The following is a 27,870-nucleotide window of genomic DNA, read 5'->3' on the forward strand; positions in this document are numbered from 1 at the left end:
TTATGAAACTCAATACGGAAAATGTACGTAATGTTCAACCTTCGTGAAATGTCACGCGCTTTTGAACAACTGCTTTAGTTATGCATGTTTTTTGCCTCTTTTCTTTCAACGTGATACAGAAGAGAAGTTGGTGCTTTATTTTGTTGGGGGCAAAAAAAAAAAAAAAAAAAAGCTTCTGCAGGTAGAGTTCAGTCATCCTGAAAGACGACAAGTGATGTGGGTAATGTTGTGCCGCCCCTTTCTTGGACACGACAGACACGGTGGGACACAGTCACGGTCAGGCCTGGACTAAGCAAGAAGCCTCCCTCTCTCTTACTTTCCTTTCATCTTCTCACTAACATTATTCCTTCTTGAATGTGTTTTTAACACCAGTTCTTCAAACAGGTCATGAATACCTTCACAATCCCCTCTCCTCCCTTGACAGACATTTTGACTGTTGCCAGAAACTACCTTTGATGTGTTCCTGTAAAGAATAACACAGACTTTCCTGTTTGTCTCAAAGCTACTGAACTGAAGCTTTAACTGCGAAGGACAAAATGATCTGTATTAAAAAAAAATCAGCATACTCCTCCCCTCGTCTCGCCCCCACATACCCCCTTGTCATTATCAACCCAGACTTGGCCTCCCCAGGGCTCGGAGAGTTCCTGTTGTTACCTTCTTGGTTGTGTTAGTAGGATTTTCCATCATGCTTTCCCCAATCTCTGCTATCTGTGTCTCAAAACGGCAACAGTAATTACCAAATTGCTCTCCCCCCTCCTTTTCCACTCCTGGCTGAACTGGAGAGCCTCTGGGAGTTCCCCACCAGACCTCTGAACCCATCTGAGGTTTGCACATCTGTCCCTCTAAGTCAGCGGAAGGGGGGACACAGGAAGACGGAGCGTTAAGCTATAACAAAACCTGGACAACCCCCAGCTTGTGTCTGCATCTCCCAAGGAAACTTCACAGAAGCAGAGCCTGGAAGAGACCTCGAGAGATCAAAAAGTCCTGAAAAACAAGGGTTCTAAGAAACTCAAACTCACGGAATATTAAAAATAGAAAGAGCTATAGTCATTGCTGGCCTCCTGTTTTTTCTTATCCAAGTTCAATTACTCCCATTATTTCCCCCTTTTCCACCTAAACACCCCACTTCCTGGCCCTGAAGCCAGTGTTTTTTTTTCTTTTTTTAAAAATCATCTTCTTGATTTTTGTTTTATCTCATACTACCTGTGTTATTATTTACTTAATTTTTTTCAAAATTGATTTCAAATGGATTCATTTTTTTTCTTTACATTGGATTTAGTAATAATACTCATGAAATCATAGTTTTAATGGACCAGTTATACTTTCCATGTATAATACACAGAAAATTAAAACCATAACTATTAAAAAATGGCATGATTCTACCACTAAAAATTATCTTGCCCACAACTGTCTTATGTGCATAGAACGGGTTGAGAAATAAACTTCTAGAGCAGAAGCCAGCAATCTTTGCCTAATGAGAGCCAAAGAGTGTATATTTTGGGCTTTGAAGGCCAAGAGACAAAAGCAAGGATATCATGCAGGTACTTAGATAACACGAGAGAAAACAAATTTTCCCATCCCCCCCACCCAAACATTTAAAAATGTAAAAGTCATCCTCACTCACAAATCCTACAAACACAGGTGGTAAGCTGAATTTGGCTCATGGGTCATAATTTATCAACCCTGCTCAAAATCACGTATCTGCTATGTATTTGAAACTTCTCTGAAATTCCCATAACAGCGAGTGAGACAATAAAGGACCCATCTCCTAAGACGGTCGTGAAAATGAAAAATAGTTGAAACATGTTCAGGGCTTAGCACACCGCCTGGCCCGAAGCAGTTCCTCAATAAACATCATCTGTGGTTTTGTCCTTGCCACCACCATCATCTTCTGTCTCAGTGAGGTTGGTGTGTGTCACGGAGAACCTTGCCTGGCACACAGTAGGCACTCAACGAATGATAGATGGTGTTATTATTCCAATTGGTTGGAGCACTATTTCTCCACCTTCTATGCAGATCAGACTCAACCGTGAGGTTATTTTTAAAAACATATGCTGAGTCCTGCTTCTGGAAATCGTGATGCTAAAATTCAATCAAGAAATAAGCTGAGCGCTTGTGTTTTTTGTTTTTGAAAGTTCTAGAGGTGATTCTGCTGATTCCAACCACACACCTGTGGCGTAGCACCTAGAAAACAGGGTCAGAAATTCCAATCTCCTAACCGGCCCATTTTTCTCTGCCTTTTTGTGGTCAGCCCCCTTTGGAAATTCCTAATTCCACCTGTCAGTCAGTTGACAATGGATGTTAATTGAGCGCCCATTATGCGCCAGACCGTGGGCTGCTTGCTGGGGATCCAGAAGGAGGCAAAGAAAGACTTCCTCATCTCTACCCTTTGGCCATGCTTCATTTTTCTTCTTAGACCTTTCCACCACTGTGCATCTTAAATGTATGTTGGCTCTGCCCCATGAGAGCAGGGACCCGATACATTTTATTCACTGTCGTTCTTGTCTAGAACAGTGTTTTGCCCACAGTGGTGTGCTCAATAAAGATTTATTCTAACAGGGAGAACCGGGAGCTCTGCACGTCTTAGTGAGCCCGGCTGATGGCCAACCCAAGGGAGAGCATGTCATCAGCCTCCTTGGTGCTGGAGTGAAGGGTGGAGTCTGTTTTCTTGTCCTGCCACCTCCTTGCTGTTTAATCTGAAATCATTGCTTTAAGCCACAGTTCATTCATTTATTCATTCATAACTTTTGTAAAATGTTGTATTAAGTAGGAGAATGCTCAAATGTGGATGATATTTAATAAGCAGCAGCTCTGTTGCTCCATCACCTGGAATCGAATCAACAGAAGACAGTTCTAGAATGTTCTGACAATTCCTAAAGAGAGACACTGAGTAGCAAGTCACATGACTCTCATAATCCTCTTTATAGAGCCTGAGAACATGCATCTGTTTATTGGACAAATACTTTTTGAGCTTCTAACGTGTACTAGATACAGGGCCGGGGCCTCAGGACATGGGATGTTAAAGCCAGGTCTTCATGGAACTTACTGTCTGGGGGCTGGCAGTGGGGGGGGGGGGTGCACGGAGAGACGGATGAAAATCAAATAAGCCAAAAATTGTAGAATGTCAGTGCTGAAAAGAATAAAGCAGAGATACATGCTACTTTTCGGGCCAATATGGGGGGGGTGGCCTTGATATAATCTAAGGGGTCAAAGTTACCCTGAGCAAGTGATACTCCAGCCAAGACCTGAACAGTGTGAGGTGTTAGCTCGCTGAGAGGAGGGAGCAGCTGTGGGGCAACGAGGACAGGATGAAGCCAGGGCACAGGAGGAGAGGACACAAGGATATCAGGCCAGAAAGGCAGGCGGTAGCTAGCCAGCCATTTGGGGGGCTCTAGGCAAATTCTGCTTCATCACTATGTGCTCATGAATCCCCTGGGCATCTTATTAAAACACTAATTCTGAGTCAGCAGGGCTGGGGCAGGGCCCGAGAATTTACATCTCCAACAAGCTCCCGGGAGATGCCAAGGCCGCTGGCCCACAGACCACACTGTGAGCCGAAAGTTTTAGGCCATGACTTGGTCCTAAGATCAGGGGTGGGGTGAGGGGAGGGGATTTTCCTAATATCCCTCCGGACTCCGGGAAACAATCCTGCAGCTGTCTTGGAGCCTGGGAATCCTTCAGAAGCCTCTAAGATTCAGTCAGACTTGGTACTCCTTCCTTGAAACTCTGCCGACACCCGTGTGGCAAAGGGGTCCCGATCCTAGGTGGTCTCACCACAGAACAGGCTGTGTCTGCCCGGCAGAGACCCCCTCACTTGGATGTTGCGATTCAGAAATTCTGGGGCATGGCAGCTCACATGGATTTTTTTTTCTCCAACCAAGATGGGCTTGCAATAAAAAATATATGTACACATGTATCTGTATACACTCACATACACACACAAACACACGCACACACACACACACGCACACACACACACAGATAATCTTTGAAATGCAATAATAACCACACATAGGATTGAAATGAAATCCTGCAGACACTAAATCATCTCACAGTCAGTCATTAGAGGGATGCATTTTTTGGTGCTACAGGTGTCCGGACAGACCCAGACTTCTGCCCGAGATTAGATATCTCAAGATTGCGCGTCCAGGAGGCAGGACTGATCCTGTCGGTGGAGGTGATCAGTAAGAAGCCAGCGAACCCGCCAGTGCTGAACCCCCACGGGGAGACGAGCACATGAGCCAGGGCGGGCAGACGAAGCTGGGGAGGCGAGTGCCATGCGGGAGGGCAGGAGGAGGAAAGCAGCTTCGGTGCTCTCTCCCAGGTCTGCTGATTGTAAGACAATCTGGGTGACAAATACGGGCCCAAGAAACGCTGCCCTTGTAAGCAATCCCAGCTGCTCCGAATGAATGTCCCCAAACAAAGGTTGCACGCCACCCCCCCATGCTTGCTGCTGAATTTAATTACTCACCTCTGTAGCTTTAAATCAAAGGTGGCTCCTATTAAGTATAATTACCTTTGCCAGCAGCTTGTATAACACAGAAAGTGAGGGGCTACTAAGCAGCAATGGTTTCTACAGGACATTATATATGCCTTGGACTAAATCAACAGCCGCCAGGACCCAGAGCTTCGGTTACACGTATAATTCAGCCACGAGCAAATGTATGCTGCTGGTAGAGCGTTGCACTCACACGTAAACACAGCGATTCCTTTGCATATGTCAGCAGCCTAGAAACACCACAATGCGGGAGAATAAACTACAGGAGAAAAGGCTTCTCTAAACCTTGAACGCACAATACGTGTTGCTATGTCAATTTTTCCGCAAGAAAGTAAGTTGCCATCCAACCAGCTTGTCTCTGAACAAGTCCCAGATATGGTAAAAGAAAGCCGACAAACTCTCACTTTCTCAACCACTGAATGCCCATATTTTACCACCTTTCTTACCCCGGCAAAACAAGCAGGTGACACCACTCTGGCTGACTTCAACGCGGTCGTTTTTCTCCCGTCCAACCCCCCCACATCCTTCATTCCTGACATACGAAAACATTTTTTTTTTAAATCATGAGCATCTTTATCATTTCAGCCTCGTCAATTCCCATTTTGCCTAATTAACAAATAAATCAAAACCTGAAAGGAAATGAAAGGGAAGTTGCCGAGAACTTTTGGCCTTAACAAAAAAGAAGCCACGATGAGCGAGACTTCCAATGTGGTCCTTGCAATCCCGCGGGCCATTCTGTGAGCCCTCTTTTACCCCCGCTTCCGTCTTATGTAGGCCTGCTTATTACATGACGTGCCCAGAAGCATAAACGTCTCCAAAAACAATATTCTGGTAGTCCCCAAACTGTTGTTGGCGATCACCTCCATAACCATCACATTAACTAACATTTATTGAGCACTTACTATGTACCATGTTTACATTAAGCACACTATATACACCGTCTATATAACCCACTTGGTAACCCCAAGTGGTACGAGGATAATTATTTTCAAAACTGAGAACCTAGTGCTTGGAAGGTTAATAACTTACCTAAGGTCGAACATAAAGTAACAGCCTCCATGTGAATCTTTTTTTTTTTTTAAGATTTTTATTTATTTATTCGACAGAGATAGAGACAGCCAGCGAGAGAGGGAACACAAGCAGGGGGAGTGGGAGAGGAAGAAGCAGGCTCCCAGCAGAGGAGCCCGATGTGGGGCTCGATCCCAGATCGCCGGGATCACGCCCTGAGTCGAAGGCAGACGCTTAACCGCTGTGCCACTCAGGCGCCCCCTCCATGTGAATCTTAGTGAGTCTGAGCTCAAGGCCATTGGTTGTGACCCTTGAGAGCACATGGTATAAAGCTACCGACTCTGTTGGCCTGGTATCCAGTCTCCCTTATTTTGGTAATATCACCTTGATTTTGCTTTGACAAATCGCTATTAGCTCTTGGCTCATACAGCTCTGGATGCATACATGAGGAAAGCAGGCCAATCAGAGGCCTGGGATTGCTTTGGGGAGGGTCACGCAAACCCATGTGGGCCAATGTAAACACTGGGGCATTTTCTGGGGGTCCTCCGAAGGAGGGCTTTCTTCTGCCAGAACTGCTAAGTCAGACACTGCCAGGTGACCAATGTGACCACCGTGTGTGAGAAGGAAGGAAGAGTCTGGAGACAGACCTGTCCCAATCCCAGCACTTGGGTCTCTGTACCTACAGGTGCCAAGGCTGCGGCTCAGCTGAATCACGCGAATGAGGTATAATACATCACAGGCTACCTGATTCATCAAAATTTCAGCTTCCAGAGGTGCTCAGGTGTGCCGAATGTGCCCTTGGAGCCCAACACACCTGGGTTGAAATTCTGGTTGCACTAGAGATTTGCTATGTGAGCATATTACTAACAGGTCTGTGCCTCGGTTTTCATACCTGGAAAATGGGGGTGTGAGCAGTGTGTCTACCTCCAGGGTCGAGAGGAAAGCTAAATGACAGTACATGTAAAGCATCTGGGGCAGGGCTTGGCATGGAGTAGACTCGGCAAATGTTAACAAGTCTGATTATCATTTTTCAGGGAATAAAACAGAGGAAAGGTTATGGTGAGCAGTGAAAAAGACCCAGCGTGCCCAGCCAGGGGGCAAATCCAAAAACCTTTATAGCAAGTCCTTGCCCTAAGAGCTGAGTAGGGGCTAGGGTATACAGGCAAGAAGGGACCTGGGCTCAGAAATGGTTCATTGGAAGAGATCAGGAAACTATCCCTGATGGAAGTGTCAGGGGCTGCCTTGGATAACATCTTGACCGATCAACAATTAGAACCAGAAACAAGCAAACACACAAATGGAAAAGAGTTTGAGTTCCTAGTGAGTCATAGATTGTCTTCATCCATCCATCCATCCATCCATCTATCCATCCATCCAACCAACCATCCATGCATCCATCCACCCATCAATGCATCCATTCATGCATCCATGCATCCATCCATCCATCCAACCATCCATGCATCCATCCATCCATCCATCCATCCATCCATCCATCCATCCATCCAGCTAACACTCCCTGGATCTGTTCTAGGCACTCTATCACTAACCTGTGAAGACAGGGGCTGTGCCTTTTTTATGCTTGTAGCCCTGGCGCACAGAGCAGGGTCTGGAAAACGACAGACATTAATAAGTATCTCCTAAATTAATAAAAGAATTATTCTCTGGGCGCCTGGGTGGCTCAGTCCATTAAGCACCTGCCTTCAGCTCAGGTCATGATCTCAGGGTCCTGGGATCGAGCCCCACATTGGGGTCCTTGCTCAGCAGGGAGTCTGCTTCTCCTTCTCTCTCTGCCTCTTCCCCCCACTTGTGTGCTCTTTCTTTCTCTCTCTCTAATAAAAATCTTTAAAAAATAAAAGAATGACTCTCAAATACATACACTCCTTTTATGAACTTATCTTCCACGAATCCATGTGATCCAACCAGCCCTCCTTCCCTCATGTCGTTTCCATGTCTCTTTCATGTTATTCCTGGAATGAGGTTCATGCCCTGGAAGATCTCCAAGCAGCATCCATGTCTGCCCAGCAAAGTTTCATGCTCAAGCCATCACCCCACACATTTTCCTTTGCTCCTCTGGAAGCAAGAACTACCCTTTATTTTTACTCCCTGTTCCTCCCATAGAAAATTAAAACATCTCAATCTACAAATGGTTTTTGCTGAGTGGTTTATTTGTCACAGCTGTTTTCATGATGCAAGGACTATAGGAAACCCTTCCCCTTATTTCAATTAGACATTTTTTTCCTTTTCATAAAAAATGTTGTAAGTTTCCATTGCTACTGTTCTATCTTGGAGGACGCGCCACTAACTTGTCCAAGTCCTTCCCTAGTGCAGGAGAGCAGTTCAAAGTACGTGTTCCAGAATTCAAACTGGAGTTACAAACAAGTATTCCTGTTCATTTACTGGAGGGCAGGGAAAGACTTAAAAGTTAAATCAGAGCACAAAACTTTTCTTGTGGAGTTGGTGCCCAGGGGACTGTGGTCTAAAATGAAAATCAGATCATTGTTTAAAAAAACAAAAACAAAAAAAACCCCAAAACCACCTCACACCGTGCATTGTTACATAGTTGAAAACATCTCCATGTTCCTTAAATACTCTGCTTAGAGTACTAACAGGTCAGTCCACAGGAAATGCAAGAATACGTTATATTTTAATCAGGGCACATAAAACACTGTCTAGAATGTTATGTTGCCCAGGGGAATGCAGTGAGCAGGGAGCATTTACAAACTCCAGGTCAGTCCCCCCATTACATCACTGTGAAAAGAAGAAATTTATGAGGTTAAATTATATGGATGTTATATATTGGAACTGTTAGCCCATTCCCAAATGAGAACGTTGGCTGAAATAACCAGATTCCCTGAGAGAAATTTTTAAGTACTTCTCTTGTGGATGTTTTTATGGTAACTTTCTACAAAAAGAGTGAAGACATAGTCTTTGAAGATCATGAAATGAATTAAAAAAAGAGAAGTCTCACAACTCAAGAAAAGTCCAAATGCGAAAACAGAGGGCACCTAAAAGCGTTACTTACATTCTTCTTCTCCAGAGATAATAGCATAGAAGTTACTTTGTGGGACTTCCTGGTGATTTATTTGATCTCTTCCCCGTCTAAGTGATTGGAAACACAGATGTTGATGCCATAACTTTGCTTCCAGTAAATAATTCCTCAAAGGACTCACATTTGTTTAACCTTCGTCACAAGATGATAAAACTTATTAAACATTTATGGAAGCAGCCACGCAGTGTTGTTGGTTTATGTGTTTGGCAAGGTTTAAAACTCCTACCCCCAACTTTTCCACCTTCCTCTTGCCTCTCTCAAAGAACAGTATCCTTGGGGAAGTTCCCGTACCTGGACTGGAGACTCTCCCTGCATCCCCCAACCCCAGCCTCGTTCTTTATTTCTCCATTTGTGGCTGCAGTTTGACAATAAACAGAAGGGCTGTCGTGCTGATCTCAAAGAACAATAATTAAACCAAAGGGACAGCAGACAAGGTGCTCCTGTGGGACCGACAGAGGAGGAATAAAAACCCCGCCAGGGAACTGTTTTCTTATGATTTCGAGCCTGCTTCACAGATAAGCAAACGTTCACATGCACCATGCGTGTGCATTCATTTCTTCATTCAACATTTACTAAGAACCTACTAGCTTCAGCTCTGCGGGCATAAATCATCAGGGCATCTAAATATTGCAAAGGCTCCAGGAACCTTGGATAACTCTTCAGTCACTCATTGGTTCCTTCATCCACGTATTCAACAGGAACACCTACTGTGTTCCAGGTACAGAAAATGAAATGGTCCCCACGATTTAAAGGATAAATCCCTGACATGATAAAATACAGACGAGGAAACGGAAACTAACAGCATAGAGCCTACCTTCCCGTATCGTCTGTTACTGAAACCTTTCCCATCTAGCGCTAATTTTCCCGTGCAGGGAACATAGGTGTAACTATGGTTCGGTTTCGTTCTCCCCCAGGGCAGTGCCACAGAGGTACCCCTGGGGAAATACACCGTGATGCCGGCTTCATGATCCCCCGGGGAAAATCCTGAAGAGCTTGGTGGTGATTCCGTCAGTAGGAATCACGCATACGTGGGGTGCGCGTATGCACTGACCATGTGCACCACGAACACAAAACTCATGCCTAACGAGGGCTTTCCACACTCTCGCCTCACCCCCAGACGCACACACTAACACAACACACGTAATCCCGCCATATGTGAAACATCCATCCACAACGCACACAAGATACACAGTCACAATTCGTCCCCACGTAAAACAGATCCACAACACACGTACACACACTCTAAGAATGATGCTGATGTTGGTTGTGAAAAGCGTTCCAAGGTCCTATCTCATTAATATTTCTACCCCCAGGACCGAGCAGCGCGCCTCCATACGTGTTTGCTAAACTGCGTGAAAGGTCAGTTTCACTGCCTGACACGTCAAACTGCAGAAGGGACTATTATTAGGGTTCATCCTGTAACACCGCTAAACAAAACCCAAGGGCCCTTCCTTTCCTCATCCGACCCCTTCATGTTTAACACTCCCCGGGCTCCAGGATCCACAGGGCAATGGTGGTCCAACTCTGAAGCTCCATCCATTACAGACTTTGAGGACAAATGTGATTCCTTTGACGCTAGTCACGCTCTCCGTTTGGCTTCTCTCTGCTCCCCACTCCACCCCAAGGTGGCTAATGACTGTTTTCTTGACGTACTTGGGATTCAAGCCACGTAGATGGCTGACTCTCACTCATTATTGGGATTATTGACATATTTTATTTATAATAGCTTGCTTACTTCAAGCAGGCATTTCACAAATGCCTACTAGGTGCAAATGAGCCAGTTACCTTTTTTGGTAAGAGAAGTGTAAATTTCAGTAAAGACACCAAGAATATTTCAAAGTAAGAAATATTAGCTGCTTCCGTAATGTTTACTTTTCTCAACTGATTTTCTTGCTAAATGCAGTAAAATTCTCATAACTGCTTTTCTCGACGTAAATTATTTATGTGACAATTGTAAAAAAATTCCCAAGAATATTCAGTACAGGATTGTATGTAACAATGAAAACTTAAAAATATGCTAAATGTCTATTAACAGAGGAGTTTATAAATGGGTAAAAGTAATCATTCTTATGGTGGAATATTATAAAGCATATGAAAAGGAATTCACTATATATTTTTTAATCTAGCATCGCGCTCTCCCTCTTTTTTCTCCAGCTGCTTACCTACCTACTTGGATAGAGCCTACACACAGAGTTAAAAAATCAATGTGCAAAACCATGTAAAAATATTTACATAAAAATATTAAACATATACAGAAAGATAATGACCCTACCTATATATACATGCAGGTGAAATTATAAATAATGGAAGATATACCCGCCAAAGTCTGAATAGTGCCTGTCTCTGGGGAAAGAGTAGGGGGGGGAGAATAATAATATTTGCTAAACACTTATTATGCATGGAGCACTGTTCCAAGTACTTAATAAGTATCTACTTTCTAAATCCTCATAGTGGTGCTTGGAAGTAATTGTTCTCATTCATTCCTATTTACAGGACTGAGGCACAGAGATTTTAAGATCGGTGTTCAAAGACAATATAGCTTCGTCTGTAAAGTTTAATTCTTTATATCTGAAATTTCCTGATCAAGTGAAATAAGTTCATCTTATTAGTGACAGTTCTTTCTTCTATTCCATATGATTGACTAGCCCCATCCAATATTAATAAAGAAAATATTTATGCTAAAGACAATAAAATAAGATGATAATTTCAGCCCATTACTCCATAAAATAACCTCAAATCAGATAGCTAGGCAGTTTGCCAAACTCTATCATTACAAAAGTTTGTTTCAAAATGCCACCCACATTCAAAAATTAAAAAAAAAAAATCACAAAACCTTCAATCAACAACAACTAAAAACAACTGTTAGTGTTTTTTTCCCCCAAGAAAGATCCTATCAGGATTTCTGTTGCTAGCAACATTTTCCCTCTGAGATACAATTCCTTGAATTTCACGATCATCTTTTTTTCATATTATTCAGAGTAATCATTTAAATGTCACCTATAATTAAATACTTACAAGTAAGAAACACCTTTAGAGACCTTGACCATAAATATTGTGAGGAGCGCTAAAAGAAATCTGTGAGGGTAGCTTTTCATTTGCTAAAATAAATAACAGGACGGCGTCATTGCATGTGTTCCGTATTTTTGATGGCCAGGAAGAGTCATGGAGCCTACAAGAGATTTATAGGGGACAGAAGAGCAGTGTCTGACTTCGGGACACATCCGCAAAGACGCCGTAGGTAGTGGGTGAGCACGCTAACTTACTGAGACACCCCAGATGGACTGTGTTCATGGTTTTCGTGTTTTTTCCTACTTCTGTTTAATAAAACAGAAATGGACCTAGGAAAATGCTATTGTGGAAAGCTCAAGAGGTTTCACAAATCCTATACGTTTTTTTTAATCTTCGTAAGCTCAACTTTTAAAGATGGTGTTTTGGATTATGATAAGCAGGATGGTCCTCTTTATTTTTTTCTGCGCTACAAGTGACTTATTCAACCTGGGAAACGCTAAATTTCACTTTGCACCCTTAGTCCTCACGTCTCTATACTAGACCGTGGAAGTTTATTTATGTGACTCCTTACCATTAAGCATTAAATACTAGGAGAAGCAACAAAACACGGTGTCTGAGTGCTATGGCTCTGGTAGGCAGAGCCGAGTTTCAATACCTTATTTGAAAGCCTGCGTGATCTTCAAGCTGACATTTCCCATACTTAATTCCCTTATCTCTTCAATGGGCCAATAATAATCACATCCGGCTTTCGGGATGTTGTGGGGAGAGACCTGTATGAAGCCAATGCTCTGTGAATGTTAACTAGTTAAGTGTCGACTTTTGGGTTTAGTGTCATGCAGCAGGTCCACAAAGCCATTATGACAGTGACAATTATGACTGGCATCATCCTCCTCATCATCACCATCAGCGTTCGATCCCCTTCAGTCACAGAAGCACAGATGCTAGACAGAAAGGCCTTGGAAATCTCATTATGGGAGTAATCAGGAAAGAAAAAAAAAGAGGGACTTGAGGAAAAAGAGCCACTGAAGAAAGAGAAAATACGAAATGGAGAACAAGAAGGTGGGAGAGGTGCCCAAGAGTAAAGGCAGGTTTTCTGCCCTCCCATCCCATAGCGTTTCCAGAATTGAAGGAGAGCATAAGAAATAAAAAATAAAAAAACAGAGCTCCGGGACATTCCTTTTGTTTCTCTCTTGTCTCTTGACTCTGGTCTCCAGGGTGCCAGCCAGCTCCCAAGCAGCTGGAGCCTCTGTGAGATATTTGCCAGGTTGCTTGTCTTTCTCCCTAACTGAGGAATGTTCTGGGCTCTGATGTTTGGTGCTATGACGAGGTAGCAAATGCATAAATGGATGCATTTGCCTGTCGAACTGCATTAGGGGAAATGGTCCCCACCATTTCTAAGAACAGGCAATTGCCATGAGAGAGGGAGAGTGAAAGGAGAGAGTACTTATATTTTTTCTGTTGACTAAAAGCCCAAAGTGGCTATGGATCCCCTCAAATAACTTTTTAAATGTTTAAATGTTTTGGCATTCAGAATTGGGGAGGGGGAGAGGAAGAAGAAAAAGGAGGAGGAGGAGGAGGAAGAGGAAGTGGAGAGGGAAGGGGGAGGAGATGAAGAAAGAAGGAGTAGAGAACTGAGGCTTTCCCTCTATAACCTGAAATGCAAAGCCATGGTGGGTCCTTCGAATGCAGATTCACAGGCCCCAACCCCATCCTATGGAATCAGAACTTCTAGGCACTGGCCTGGGAATCTGCAAGGCTGCATTTTCGCAAGTTCTTCAAGTGATGAGGATACCAGCTGAAGGTTGAGAACCACTGCTCTATTCCAAAGGCCAAACCAGAACATCATTCCCAATCCCTCCACGTCTGCAAAATCTCCTCGGCCAGACTCTCCAGAGTTTCTCTCTGATATCCTGGGAAGGGAAGTTCCTCTTGGTTTTCAAAGTTTTTTGAAGTTTTCATGAAAGCCTCCGTTTTCTGGGTGTTTGTTTGACCCAAGTATGACTTGGCAGCCCTTGCTCGCAGCTGGCCCATGAGTCCCTTGCCCTGCCCAGGTCCTGGGCGCCCACGGTGTCCTCCCAGTGAGTCATTCTGCCCCATCCTCACGGTTTGTGCAATGTCCTCCCCCCAACTATTGCTTTCTTTATATATTTCCTTAGAACGATTCCCTCTTCTATTTACCTACATCATTGGCTTTTAAAATGAAAATTATGTCACCACCATCAGTGAAAAACCAGCATCCTTTGCCACAAATGATCAGAAAATGAAAATCCAAGGGTTATTTTTTCTTTCACTGGATACTGTTCCTTGAAAAAGTCTCGAGCTTTGACGTCTACTCTTTCTGATAAACAAACATGAGACAGGTGTTTAAGGCAGGCTAACACCAAATCAGACTTTCTTCCTCACTAAATCAGAGGGGTGGAAACGGTGTTGGAAAAGGGGCATTGTTTACACTTTTTTTTTTTAAAGGTTTTGTTTATTTATTTGACAGAGATAGAGACAGCCAGCAAGAGAGGGAACACAAGCAGGGGGAGTGGGAGAGGAAGAAGCAGGCTCCTAGCGGAGGAGCCTGATGTGGGGCTCGATCCCATAACGCCGGGATCACGCCCTGAGTCGAAGGCAGATGCTTAACCGCTGTGCCACCCAGGCGCCCCCATTGTTTACACTTTGTGCATTTCGCGGTGTTCCTTAAAACTCTCTAACAGCAGGGGTGGGGCAAACCCATAACGGGGCAACTCTGGCTTAAAAAGCATTCAGGGATGGGCTTGCTTTCCTCATTAGAACACCGCATAAAGCTGTCAGAGGCCTGGGCAGAGGAGACGGCCATCAGGAGTGTTCGCTGGAGGAGATGATGGTATGAGTCAGTGGTCTCAGCCCTTCCTCCAAGAGAAATACCGTTGTCTCCTGAGGTCTCCTCACTCTGACTCCTAATAAAAAACTACACCATCATTCATTCTATCAAATCACATTTATTGAACACCAACTATGTGCCAGGCTTGGTAGACAGAAAGCAAATAAGACATAAGATGCCTTCACGGTCATGAGCTCAGAGTCATGGTCCTAATTTTAAAATTTAACACGTGTTGAGCACTTACTGTGTACGAAGCACTGTGCTTGGGGTTTGGTGTGTATTTGTACTCTGCTCCTCCCAACAACCCAAGAGGGACTTTTTATAGTCTCTACCAATACGGGAATCAAGGCATGGAGAGGTTTATTAACTTGTTCCTGTCATGACTAAGATGTGCTGACCACTCACCTTGTACCAGGCACTGTGCGAAGCACGTCGTCTGATTTATCCCAGTGAATCCTTCCAAAAACCCAATGAGATGAGTCCTTCTATTAGGTCTCTTTTGCTAATGAGGAAACTGGAAGTCTGGGAGGTCAGATTGCCTAAGGTCATACAGTGAGAAGTGACCCACTGGAGAGAAATCGACCCCCTCGTCTCTCCAGGGTCACTGCCTTGCCCTGACACTGTGTCATCCGGTGGGTGTGCAGAGACGGGTAAGGGCGATTCCAGGACTCCACGAAACGTGCTTTGAAGGGTGGCCTCTTCCCCTCTACAGTCAATTCTAGAATAAATGCGCCTTCAAACACTTCACTGGGTTCCCCTCTGGCTCAAAGAATGATACACTAACAACTTTCAGTAAGAACCCTGTGTATAACTAGAGGAGAGAAATTAAAGCAGGAATGAGAGAATTAGAATTAAGAGGATAAACACAAGCCGGTGTTTCAGACACACCTCTCCATCTATGCCACAGCCACCTGCCATGCTCGGTAAATCTTGTCGTCCGACGTTGGACTGAGTTTCCCACCTCCACCACCATCAGTCTGGTCCAAGTCATCACCAGCTTTTGGCCGGACCGGTGCGGCAGCCTCCTGCGTGGTTGACCTGGAAGCAGCCTTGGTCCCTGATACATCACGTGGCACCCAGAAGGATGCTATAAAAACCTAAGTCAGATCCTGTCCCCCCTGCTCCCTTGCCCTCCAGGGCTCTCAAGTCAGCACACAGTTCCTCACTAGTTCCTCGGTCCTGGAGGCTTGGCAGCTGCCTGTCCTCTTGTCAGGACCCCTCACCACTCCCCCCACCCCCCTGAGGTTCCACCACCGTGGTGTCCCTGCTGCCTGCCAACCCCTGCTGGCTCCAGGCCCACACTGGCAGCCATGCCTGCAGCTGCCTGCCCCCCACCCACCCCACCCTGTGAGCACGGGTGCACTTCTCTCCCTGCCACTTCACTCAGATCCCAGCTGCAATGTCACTTCCAGAGAGGCCCTTCCTGGCCTCCTCGTCCGAGACAGCGCACCCTCCCCTCGTGCCCTACCCCCTGCCTTCCTTTTCAGTCTCTCCCTGGCACAGACGACACGCTGGCATGATGTGACATGTGCACCTGCTTGCTTGTCTGTGACCTGTCTGCCACACGAAATGGAAGCTTCAAGAAGGCAGGCCTTTTGCACCTTGATTCAAAGCACCCGGCACCCTCCACAGTCCCTGGTGCACAGCAGACCTTCAGCGACATTGGTTAAGGAAAGAATCCAAGGCGGGCAGCAAAGACTCCCAAATGCTCTCCGCGATCCCAAATCTCTCTGTCCTGAGATAGACCTTAACAGGCACCAGCCAGCCTCCCATCGCCCCTCTCCCAGACACTTATCTGAAGGTGACAATTAAAAAGTGGAGAAGGCGTTACCAGGAAACGGCCTGTAGCCTTCTCCTATTAGCTTAACAACCCCTAAGCTTTGCCGCCTTGGGCCTGAGGGGATGAGCACAGGTCTGCGGTGTGGGGGAGGGTGCTTGCCAAACCCTGGGAGGCTGGGAGCGTCTGGAGGCCACGGGCACCTGGAGAGTGGAGGGAGAGGTCAAGCTCAGGGGTCAGAAAGGAGGATCCCCAGCCCCTTCACCAACAACTGGGACGCTTCCTCTGGGGGTCTTAGCTTAATGAGGAAGTCTACTAACTCATAGGATCGCAAGCGCTGTCTATAAGGTGCCTAAATATTTACTGCAAAAAAGCTGAAATCACTGCTCCTCACGTGAAGGCAGATGATGTCATGATGAACAGAATGCAAGTTTACTACTGAAATCACTGTCTTTTTGTCATTAGTATTTTTTAAATGGATAAATATTCAAAGGGCAGTTAGGATCCTGATCAGTACGGAGGTCTGCCAAAAAATTTTAGATGTGCAAAAGAGATCCTTCAACGCCAAAGTGATTAATTAGTATACAAAGTAATACGCTAATTAAAGCATTTATTCATTTATTTACAGCCTCGTTTATGCATTCATCAGGAAATATTTATTTAGTGCCTAAATAGGTACCAAGGACTAATTCAAGTGCCTAGATTTTTCCTGGAATCCCTGCAGAAAATAAAATGACAATAGGAAGGAGAACAAAAACATGCATTTGTGAAACAGATCCTCGATTGTGCCAAGGATTTTCTCTCCATGGCATCACCTACTCGTCCTGACCACCATGGGCCATATCATGTGCCCACTTGACAGATGAGGACATGGAGGTATGGGAGGTGAAGAACCTCCCCTGAAAACCCCACTGGCCAGTTATGTAGGGAAGAACTGCGACTGGAGCCCAGATTGGCTTGGCTCTGAACATTCCCTTTTCAACAGCGTCACCCATGTGGTTCACCCAGCACCAAGCAATCCCTCCATAACGGCCGGGCTGGTGTTTTTATCTCCATAAGCCACCCCCATCATTCCGAGCATCCTACCCACCATCACCGAGGGGCCAGGTGGACAAACAGACCCAAATCCATGACCACTTTTGAAATATTGCCTATGAAATGTTCCATTGATAACCCAAACAGATCACATCACTTCCCTTCTGGAAACTCTCCATCCCATCACACTGAGACCCATATCGAGAAGGCCACACAAGATCTGCCCCTGCCTACCTCCCCTGCCTCGTTTCTTATCAGCCCCTCCTCCCATCTTCACCTGCTCTGGCCACAGCGGGCTCCCCGTATTCCTCAAACGTACAAGTCAGTTCGGGCCTTACGTGCTTACTGCTTGGAATGTTTCTCCCAGCTCTGTGCTCGGTTAGCTCCTCACTTTTGGTTCAGGTCTGACCAAGTGCTAGCACCCGAGGAATACCAGTCCTGACCACGCTGTATAAAAAAGCAACCCTCCCATCCCTCTTACCTCCATTAATCCTGATTTATTTTTATGAAATGCCATTAGAACTATTTAGCATTTTATATTTATTTGTCGATCAGCTTTCTGGTCTTACTCACAAGAATATTAGCTGTGTGAGGGCAGGGACTTTCCTACTGTGATATCCCAGCACCCAGCTCAATGCCTGGCAGAGAGTAGGTGAACAGTCAACGTCCGTTGAATGAATGAATGCGTGCGCACACATACATACACACGAAGGGACGCTCAAGAGAAAACCGACTTCATCTACGAGAGAGGACCCGAGATTCTATTTGGCGATGCCCCTAAAGGCAGCATTCTCTGTCAGCGTTCCCAATACCCTCCCCGCAGACTTAGACATCACAACAGATGCAGGGAAAGAATAATAGGAGCTGGGTCCTTCCTTGGCAAATCACTATAGCTATTCTAGATAAAATATCACAATAGATTAAGGGTATGGGCTTTGGAAGCAGAGAGTTTAAAACCCAGCGTGGCCACTGCATGACCTTGAAAGAGGTGCTCTGTAGGTTTCTCAGATCCCCATCAGTAAAATAGGGATTACACTAGCATCTAGTGCATAAGAATGTTGTAAGGATAAAACCTGGCTCACATGTCCCCTCTGGGACAAGTCTCCCCTGACCTTCCACACCTGACTTGCCAAACTCCCACTCCCCAACTTTTGCTCTTATAAATGTACTGTCACCAAGGAGCTTTCTTCTCTATGAAAATTATCGTTTTTTTTCCCTTTGTTAATTTACTTGTATGTTCTCTAGCTTCCCCTTCCTGGAGGGTAAGATCCCCAGGAATCATATTCTTCCTATGAATTCCCCCTGGGCGGCAGGTGGCTAGCACAGACCTTGGCACTTAGTAGGAAGTCAAGAAATAATTGCTGTTTAAATAACAGGAATATAGGAAGACCTTGGAAAAGTGCCTGGTATATAATAAACACATAGTGGCAGATATGGTTATTACTGTTGTTATAGTTGTTGCTGCTAGTGTTATAATTACTATCTTTGGGGAAAGAAACTTTTTTTTGAGCTGGTGCGGGGCTGCAACCAGCCCAGTATGAGTCAGCCTCAGAAGAGGCTAAAACACTATTCAGTGACTGTATTTCCAGTTTTAAAAACCAAAATGCACCCATGTTTGATTTCTTTCAAGCCCCGATCCCCTAGTCTCATGATGATCTGTAGGTTGCTCATTTTCCCTCCGGTATAAATTTTTCATTGTCTGGCTATTCAGGGTAAAGACACACTACCACTGCCAGCTTTGACCCCTAAGAGTTTCAGTGCACTTTCTCAGCCCCAGGCTCGTATCATCCTTTCAAAAACCTGGGCCTTAAGAAGAACTATGACTACCCCCAACTTACAGGTTAGAAAGTGGGGGTGGGGGGCAAGAGATTTGAGCGGCTTGTCCAAGTCTACAAGGCAAAGAAAAGAAGCAGACCTAGGGACTTGAACTTGGGTCCTTCTCACTCCTGAGCTCATATTCTTATCCCTGAAGTAAGGTTTCTCTCTGGAGTTTGCCCAGGGCCGCATAACGAGTGTGGGCAAAACTGTAAGCAGAACCCAACTCACTTCCTCCTGTTCCAGGGCCCCACCCACAATCTCAAACCTCATCTCTGGAGGGAAAACAAGAAGAAGCACAAAGCCATGTACTCAACTTTCTAATAAAGGAAACTAGCCGAAGGCAACTCTGATATAAAACTTGCTTATAGCTTTTCGTTTTGGCATTTCTTCTGTACCAAATGGTACCGAACGCCCAGAGTAGATTAACCTCTTCTCTACAGCATCATCTCGGCCCAGAAGCTATTCATATCTCCCTCGGGGTATGAGAGAGAGGCTTCTAAATTATTGGAAAATTCTAAGAATCTGATAAATTCAAGTGATTTAAAGTAAGCCCCTTGCAGTTTATATAGAAATATTTATATGCCGTTGCTCTGGTTTGCACAAGTCCCCTCTCCCTATAGAACACCTTGACCTTCTGCTTCCTTTTTCTTTCGTCCACGTCACCAGATTTCACGGATTTTTCCTGATGCAGGAAAGCGTTAGGGAAGTTTCTTCCAAATTCATTACAAACAGAACAGCCGCCGGACAACTGTTTTTATCTCCTTCTGCCCTTTATAACTATTTTCATTAAAAACAAAAACCATGTTCTGCCCACCTTAGTATCTAAACTGTGTAATTTCCATAGAAATGACTTAGATGGAGCTTTAAGAAGTAAGCTCAGGGGTGATTTCAGAGTATTCATTCAGTTCTGAAAGCACTCGACTAATTAAGACCAGTGATCTTAATTTTTGTACTAACAGAAACTGCAGAACGAAGCCTTTTTTTTTTTTTTTAAACCCACCTTAGCATCTAGCAGCTTTATGGAAACATGAGGCTTTTCCTTTAGCATAAATGGACACTACAGCTTTTCAATTAAATTAGTCTTTGGAGACGGATGCAAAAGAGCTAAAAAGCTCCTTAAAAATCTTCCCTGCTCTGCTGCCTCTCAAGCACCAAGGGGAGATGTGTAGTTAAAATGCAGTGCTATCTTCTTCTTACCCTGCCGGACAAAGTTTTGGATCTTGAACCCTGAGCGAGCTATAAGAGAGAGCCTGTTGAGATTCTTTGAGTTTGCATGCCCACTTTTGGTGTTCTAAAGCTATTTCTTCAAAAGGGATGCATAATATAATGTCCTATATCTTTGTACATCCGGAGAGAACTTTATTAGACCTGTTTCAGGGTGGGTACTAGGTGGGATGATACTGAAACTGCTGTGTTTTTGTTTTTGTTTTAAATAACACAGATGGAAAGAACACTCTTACTTCGAGAGAAAAATTCAAGACAAATGCTTTCAAATATGATCCAGGTATTTTTTTTTCTGTGTGATTTCTCTAAATTCACGATCTCTAAAACTTTTGCATTTTGCATTTATCTCCCTGTTGTTCAGCAAAATAATGCTGATATATTAATAATAGGATTATCTGGCCATGCCTCCTGCATTTTAATTTCTAAAATTTTCAACAATTTTAGGCATTGCTTTGGCATCACCAATTATTGGAGGATGCCCAGAGGACATCTTTTTCTGCAGAGGAAATGCAAAAGATTCAGGGAGGCAACAACCGAAAATTCTTCGTAACTATTTTAATGATTTTCGAATCTCTCCCAATTATTTTATCACTTCACCCACGGAGTTTGCTTTGGAAACAAATATATCAGCAATTCCCACTTGCATCTCAGAGGGATCTTCTGTGTGTCTGTGGGTGCAGACAATGTCCTCAGAGAGGACCTAACTCCTGCACCTTTCTCTGCAGGAATACAGCCATACTGCTGTGGACCCTCTAGACCAGAGTCCAGGTTAGATGCCAAACCGTGCGTTTACAGAGACACTTTACTGTGAGTTTGCAGACAGAGTCCCGAAGTGGATATTTGGGCTCTAAAGTATCTAATTTCCATTATCATTTCTTTAAGACCAGCGTCTCAAGACACTCCCTTTCAATGCTATCCTCAGCCTTTTACCTAAAACAAGTTCCTAAAACAAGTGACTAAAAGGTCAATAGTACAGAAAAAAATGAAACAGATGGTAAATCCAGTGAAAATCGGGTTATGTGATAGAGGCCAGTAAATATATGGTGGTGTTTTGTTTTTTTTTTTCTTACTGCAATATCCAGGCGATCAAGCAAACCCTCTCAACGAGTTTATTTCTTATGTGGTTCGAATGACTAAGCTCATTTATAATCAAAGAGCTGCTCACCAAAGGTCACCCTAAGGAACAGGAGAATTTCTAACTTTAAATGGAATTTATAAAACTTCAAATGATAAAAAAAATACATATAAATTGTTACAAATTACTGAAAGAGGGATATAAAAACCTCTTCCAGGGTGAACAGGCTCTAAGGAGGCAGGAGGCTGAGATCTCCCTGATACAGATGACAGGAAAATATATTCTGTATTTGTCACATTAGAAAATGAAAATAAATTTCTCCCGAGTAAATAAAAATATAACAGCATTCTCAACTGGTAAAGCAATAAAATTATTTGTGTGCCAAGCTTCTTTTTAATACCGCTGTAATTTTTTTTATAAAAGTCGCTCAATTTGATTGTAATTAAATATGTAATGAAAAAGCACTGCTTCAGGGAAGCGAGGCAAGACACCCTCTGTTAATGTATTTCCAACTGACTTTGCATCAAACGAAAATGATACTCTGTGTATGCCTGGTCTTAATAGAGAATTCGTTAGGCAATTCTGTGCTTTTTAAAGAGAACTTGGGTAAATGCAGGCACGCCTTTGAAATAGTGGCTGAGTCTTCCCAGACCATGACGTACCTAAATAAAATTGATGGTACGCATACAGTGATGGAGGGGATCTACTCTGGTCATTTAACTCGTGTCAGCTAATTACAGACCCAGCACAAACACGAACAGGTTTCCTTCCTGCCTGATTTTCCGAAGCTGAGCTGCAGGGATGAGCAGAAGTGTATCGTTTCACGGGGCCTTAAATAATGCCAGGCTCAGTGCCCCTTTAAAACCTGCTCAATTGAGAGTACAATCCCCAAGCCACTGGGAAGATAAATAGATCAACCCAGGTATTATCCAGTTGGAGAAATTCCGTCAAATGCGTGAGAAGTCACCTGGGATGAAATGAAAGCAGAAGCCTCTGTTGCAGAATGTGACAAAAGGCAAGATGCTTCCAGGGACAGATCTGCTAAAGATGCCTAGGAGGTATTTGTTGGGTGTGAAGCTTTCCCAAACGGTAGAATCGAGGTGAGTGGGAGACAATCAATGCAAGGGGATAGAAAAATAAATGCACAGTACTTCTGAGGAATGTTTCTACCCTCCTCAAAAGTAGCCTCCTACCACCAACCCCCAAGCCCCAAGAAGATTTTCATCATGCAGAAGTTTCTCAGAGCCCCCTCTCCCTCACCTCCTTTCCACTAGAACTCCCTGTCACTTGCAATCTGCTGATTAGGGCTAATGTATTGTGTCCTGATATGGCAGATTAAAAATGAAATCAATAAATGCCTAAAACAAATGGGCTTTTGAGATGTCCCATTCAATCTGGGTCTTTAAGGGTGAGGTGAGAGGTGGGAGAAGGAAATCAGGAGGGGAGCGGGGAAGGGACCACGTAAGTAATCAATTTCCATCCAAAACGCTCTGTGCAGGATGCGATTTCAATTTCGTGGGACCTGTCCTTCGTTTTTCAGGGATCTGCCTTAAATAACAAGAAGAGTCAGAACAGTTCATGCTGCTGAGCCCCTCTGGGGGTGTGTGTGTGTTTATTTTTTCCATTCATCTGTTAAAACTGTACCGTCTGGGTAAGTGAATGGGGTCTACAGCATGCGGTATTTAAATCTTCAAGATGTGAACTTGTCTTTCTGAAGTATGTTTCAACAAAGTGAGAGTGCCAGGGTCCCGACTCCACCCTGATTCCTATTCCCTCGAATCCCATCCCGCTGGCCAGTAAATTAAAGGTAAACTTCAACCTGAGCTGCCTGCCCCCTCCCCGCCCTGCTGGTAGACATTGCTGAGACCTCAGGGGTTCACCGGGGCAGGGCTCTCGTGAGGCTGAAAAGGAGATCGCTGGGGTCAACTCTACTCCACTGCAGGATTCAGAACTGTCCCTGCTGAATATGTTTCCCATGTAAATAAACTATGCCATTAAGGTGCAAATTGCAACTTTTAAGTAATGATTGCTAATAGTCTAATGTTTACTGCCACACAAGGACATTCATGAAAACAAACTCTGCATTATTCATCTCCATATTAAATAAACAAAATAAATTGAGGGAGCTGTTCTTCCCTGCAAGACTTTTTCCTCAGGTCTGGATTATCAGATAGCTTATGAGAGTCAACAAGAAGGAAACATTTCATCTCTTTGGGCTGGCAGGAGCAGAATCCTGTAACTTATGTATACACTCGATATTCACAAGCCCCAAAGATTTTGCATTCTATTATACTTGGCTGGCATGATATAAAAACAATAGTTCAGGGTGGTAAAATAAAATATAGGTATTACACATGTCTGTGTACAGAGGCTGTGACAGATTGTAGAAAAGAGAAGGGTTTGCGGTGGAAGTCTGCAATTTTAAATTTTTAACTACTCTGCATCCTGCAAAATACAAACAAATCAAAACACGGCTCTGTTTTACTTTACCTTTCTGCCATCTTCTCTATCTGCCCTAAAATGGATAGGGGGGAAAAGATGCTGATAGAAAATTCTGCAATATTCTCAGGTAAAAGTGGATGCATTTTAGTAGGAAGTGAAATATACATCCAAGGAAGGGAGCACACACACTCATACATACACAAGCCCCTGGGGTACTATACGCTGCTTTCTGAACTTTTTTTTCTTGCCCGAAGTAATAGTATGGTAGAATAGCATAGCTGTAGAAAGCCAGGAAGAATGACATTTCAGAGGGAAATGTTCTGACTTAGCTGTTTCCTTAAAGAGAACTACCTACCTCACATCCCTGCCCTTAAAGGGGGACTGGGGTGTGTGTGTGTGTGTGTGTGTGTGTATGTGTGGCAGAACATAACAAATAAAGACTGAAATTTCCCATCACTTATAATATCATCTTGTTCATTGTATCTGCATACCTGCTTTATTAGAAAGTTCTGTAACTGATTCCTTGAAACATGGAACTTAAAACTAATAACGCAAAGGAATCAAATTGCCTCGAACAGTTCTTGGGAAAGAGTCTCAGCTCTGATTTACTCACAGGCTTTTTCTATCTTACATTATTCATTAATCAAGCTAGAAATCAAGCTTTCAACATCAGTCCATGGGAGTAATTACTTACAGTTGTGCATTGTGTTTAATTTCAGGCAGTGATAAAAGTTAGCATGGCCACAATCCTAGAACCCACCTTGTTCTTTTCCCTGCGTGTCAATTGGCTCAAGAATTCCAAAGTGGCTAACTTTACTTGTGAAACACCACCTCGGCTAAAACAGAGGACAGCATCGATGACTTTGGAGGAAAGAAACCTTGCATGAAAAAAATGTCCGATTTATTAATATGTGGGCAAATAAATACTGTACGAGGGGCCTCGTTGTACACAATATGAATCATTCCCTTTCAGCTCCACCAGGCTTTCCACTCTTTCCAGTGAAAATAATAAAGCCATGAAAACAAACACATAAAGATAGTAGGCATACAATAGGCCAGAAAACTGAAACGGCAGTCACAACTTTCTAACACACACACAAACTGCAGTAAATAGACGAACCAGTTCCAATAGATACAAGCCTAATGAAAAGGATCTAATTTAAATAATGTGATACAGCATTCTGTTACGTACACCTGGATCCTCATTGATCAGAGGATAATTATAATCAAAGTAGTGCAATTCTGAGCAATGCACTTTTTATAATGAGCTTACCAAAGGAGACATGTCCAGTCATTCTGGTAATTTAAATTACTGCCTAGTTGTTGATGGCCTTTACCGGAACAACAAGGCGGTGGCGGGGGGCGGGGGGTAATTTTCAGGGCAGTATCACTTCTTGCTGGACTGTTGCCCAGGGTTCTCTTTTGGGACAATAAGGACGTTATCTCTAATAATCTAGCTACACGAAAACTTGGGTTGCCAGAACTAGAAGGAGCACGCTTACTTTTCCTGGGTCTAGAAGGCCAACGCACACCCCAATACTGTCAGATTGCAAAACAATCCAAGTATTAAAAAAAAAAAAAAGTGAGTTAAATGTAGGCAGGAGGGAGAAACTGTTTTCAAAAGAGGTAGCCAGAGTGGAAAAAAGTATATACCTCACTGACGAGGCAAGTTCTAAACATACACAGCACTGAAAATATTTTAATTATTTTGCTCTTAGGGAAACAGTTGGAAAATTCACGAATCAAAGCTTTATAAATGATATTTCCGCATGCAATTTGAACCAATCTACGCATGGTTACGGAAGCAATTCTGCGCTCTGAAGGGAAGATAATTGTGGATATTTCAAAGCACATGGACTGCCATTCACGCTGGACTCGGGCCATGATGGAGGGTGAGCTTGGTGGTCCAGTGTGTCCAGACACAAACAGCCACTTTGCCCAGATTTGTAACTAACTTTGGATTTGTTCTAAGGGTGGCTTTACAAAGTTTACAAAAGTGTTCCACTGAACTTCTCTCTAAGGTTGCGCTCATGTTACAACAGAAGGAAATGTGTTGTTGGGTCTGCAAAGCACCAGCCTTAACGGATGCCGCCTGAAGCAGGAGGGTAAAGACAGAGACGGGGAAAAAACTTCAGCTTTTCCCTAAAGCCCCGATTCAACTAAAGGACACAAAGAAATAAAAACGCCCACATTAAAAGCCAAACAAGATAATAATTGTGCATGTCTGGCTCTGAATCTAGAGGGCAAGGCTTGCGTCACTGGCACTCTGAGTTACCATGGTGAGTGATTTATTGATATATATCAAGAATGAATAGATCAAAGGCAGCAAGATGACAGGTGATCAATCAAATGTCAAATCAAAACTAGCAATCAAGTGGAAAGCTGATTTTTCAGTGGGTGGGTCTGGCAGGAGAAAAATGAACTTTCATATTACACTTCCGAGAAACAAAACCCCAGCATACTATTAAAAAAGCAATTAAGCAACCCAAAAGAAAAAAAAAATGCTTTAGAAGGTCTATTATACTGATCCATTAACCTGTTCCTCTCTTTTTGGGGGGGAGGGAGGGGGGCTGGTGAGGAGGGATTCAGATGGGATCCCATACAAATCAATTTACAAAGTTTGCAACTCTCTCTGGGCAAAGAAAATCCAGAGCTGTTTCAATGTTCTCCTGGGTCTTTTTCCCCCCTTTTTAAAGAGAAAGTGTTGATTAGATTCCCAAGCATATTTAGAAAGCATAGTCAAAGGTTCATTCCTTTCCTGGGGTGGTTTTTTCCACCTTGGCGATCAAAGTTAAACTCCCATTGCTTGCCCCAAAGCCAGCCTGCAGCCCAGGGCTTGGGCATGCCTCACACTTCAGCGCCCCAAACCCCAGCGAGAGGAGACGCTGTCCCTCGAGGCCAGAAGCCACTGGCACTGACCACGCTGAGGGATGCGGGGGTGGAAGGACTGTCTCCCTACCCCGCACCCCAAATCCTCAACCCAACTTTGGCCCGAGAGGCAAGAAACAGACTGGGAGAAAGTTAGGGGTGGGGTAGAGGGTGGAGGAAAAAAAGTTTAAGGAGGGAAGGCTTGGTGGGATAGCTTCCCCCCACCCAACCGGAGCCTGAGAAGGGGAGGATTTGGGAAATGGAAGAAGGCGAGAGAGAGAGGATGGGGTTATTCGTGGGGCAGAGAGGGGAGCCCGGAGCGAACTCCCCCCACAGCTCAGGGGGTGGCGTCCTGGGGCACCCGGGGGCTAGGAGGGCGGGCGAGGAGCTCGGCGCGCCGGGCAGCCCCGAAGCGGAGCCGGTTCTCTTACCTGCCGCCCGCTTGGGTGCCTGCTGTTTCCTCCTTGGCATCGCTCTACTTCGCTCCAGTCCTACTTCTGGCGCCCCAGCCCCGAGCCGCGCGCGGGGGCCCGCTGCTCTCTCTCCTCTCTGGGTCTCCTCCGCCTCCTGCCCGGTGGCTCCTAGGGCGTCACTCGGCCTCTGTCCCCCTGGCGATCCCCCCTGCAACTCCTCCACCACGGGCCAGAGACCCCCCTCTCCGGGTGGCAGACACGGGTGGCTTGTGCCGGCTGGTTTGAAGTAGAGGTTGGTTCTGCCTTGTTTGTTTGTTTGTTTGTTTTGGATTTTTTTTCCTCTCTCTCTCTCTCTTTTTGTTTTTGCTTTTTGGAAATTTTTGGTTTTTTGGTTTTTTTTTTTTTTTTTTTTTTTTTGGTGACTGTTGAGACACTTGATTTCTTTATTAAACATCCAAGACCGCGTTCGGTTGGAAGGGACGAGGGGCGCACACGCGCCACACGCACACGCGCGCGTAAAGATAAGGAAAAAAAAAGGCAATCCTGGGAAGGTAGTGGTTTCTTCTTCTTTTTCTTCTTCTTCCTTCTCCTCTTTTCCTCCTCCTCCTCCTCCTCCTCCTCCTCCTCCTCCTCCTCCTCCTCCTCCTCCACCTCCTCCTCCTGCTCCTCTTCCTCCTCCTCTTCCTCCTCCTCCTCCTCCTCCTCCTTGCCGGTCTCTATGGCGGATTCGCGCTGGGGGAGAGAGATCACTCACTGTAGGTTTGTGGCTGCTGTCAGATCCCCGTCTGTGAGTGATATGCGAGAGG

General features: G+C 44.5%; 1 protein-coding gene across 3 annotated transcripts in view; it reads right to left on the reverse strand.

The window, feature by feature from the left end:
- Positions 1–27,667, reverse strand: part of TSHZ2 (teashirt zinc finger homeobox 2) — a 439,912-nt gene extending 412,245 nt beyond the window's left edge. For all 3 annotated transcript variants that reach the window (XM_045808448.2, XM_045808446.2, XM_045808445.2), the window contains exon 1: positions 27,083–27,667. In XM_045808448.2, the coding sequence (XP_045664404.2) occupies positions 27,083–27,518 (436 nt within the window). In that variant the 5' untranslated portion in view covers positions 27,519–27,667. The remainder of the gene's footprint in view (positions 1–27,082) is intronic.
- Positions 27,668–27,870: the final 203 nt, after the last annotated feature.

Source organism: Ursus americanus, chromosome 22 (genome assembly GCF_024610735.1).
Source record: "Ursus americanus isolate L20-20 chromosome 22, mUrsAme1.1.p, whole genome shotgun sequence".
Taxonomy (NCBI): Eukaryota; Metazoa; Chordata; class Mammalia; order Carnivora; family Ursidae; genus Ursus; species Ursus americanus.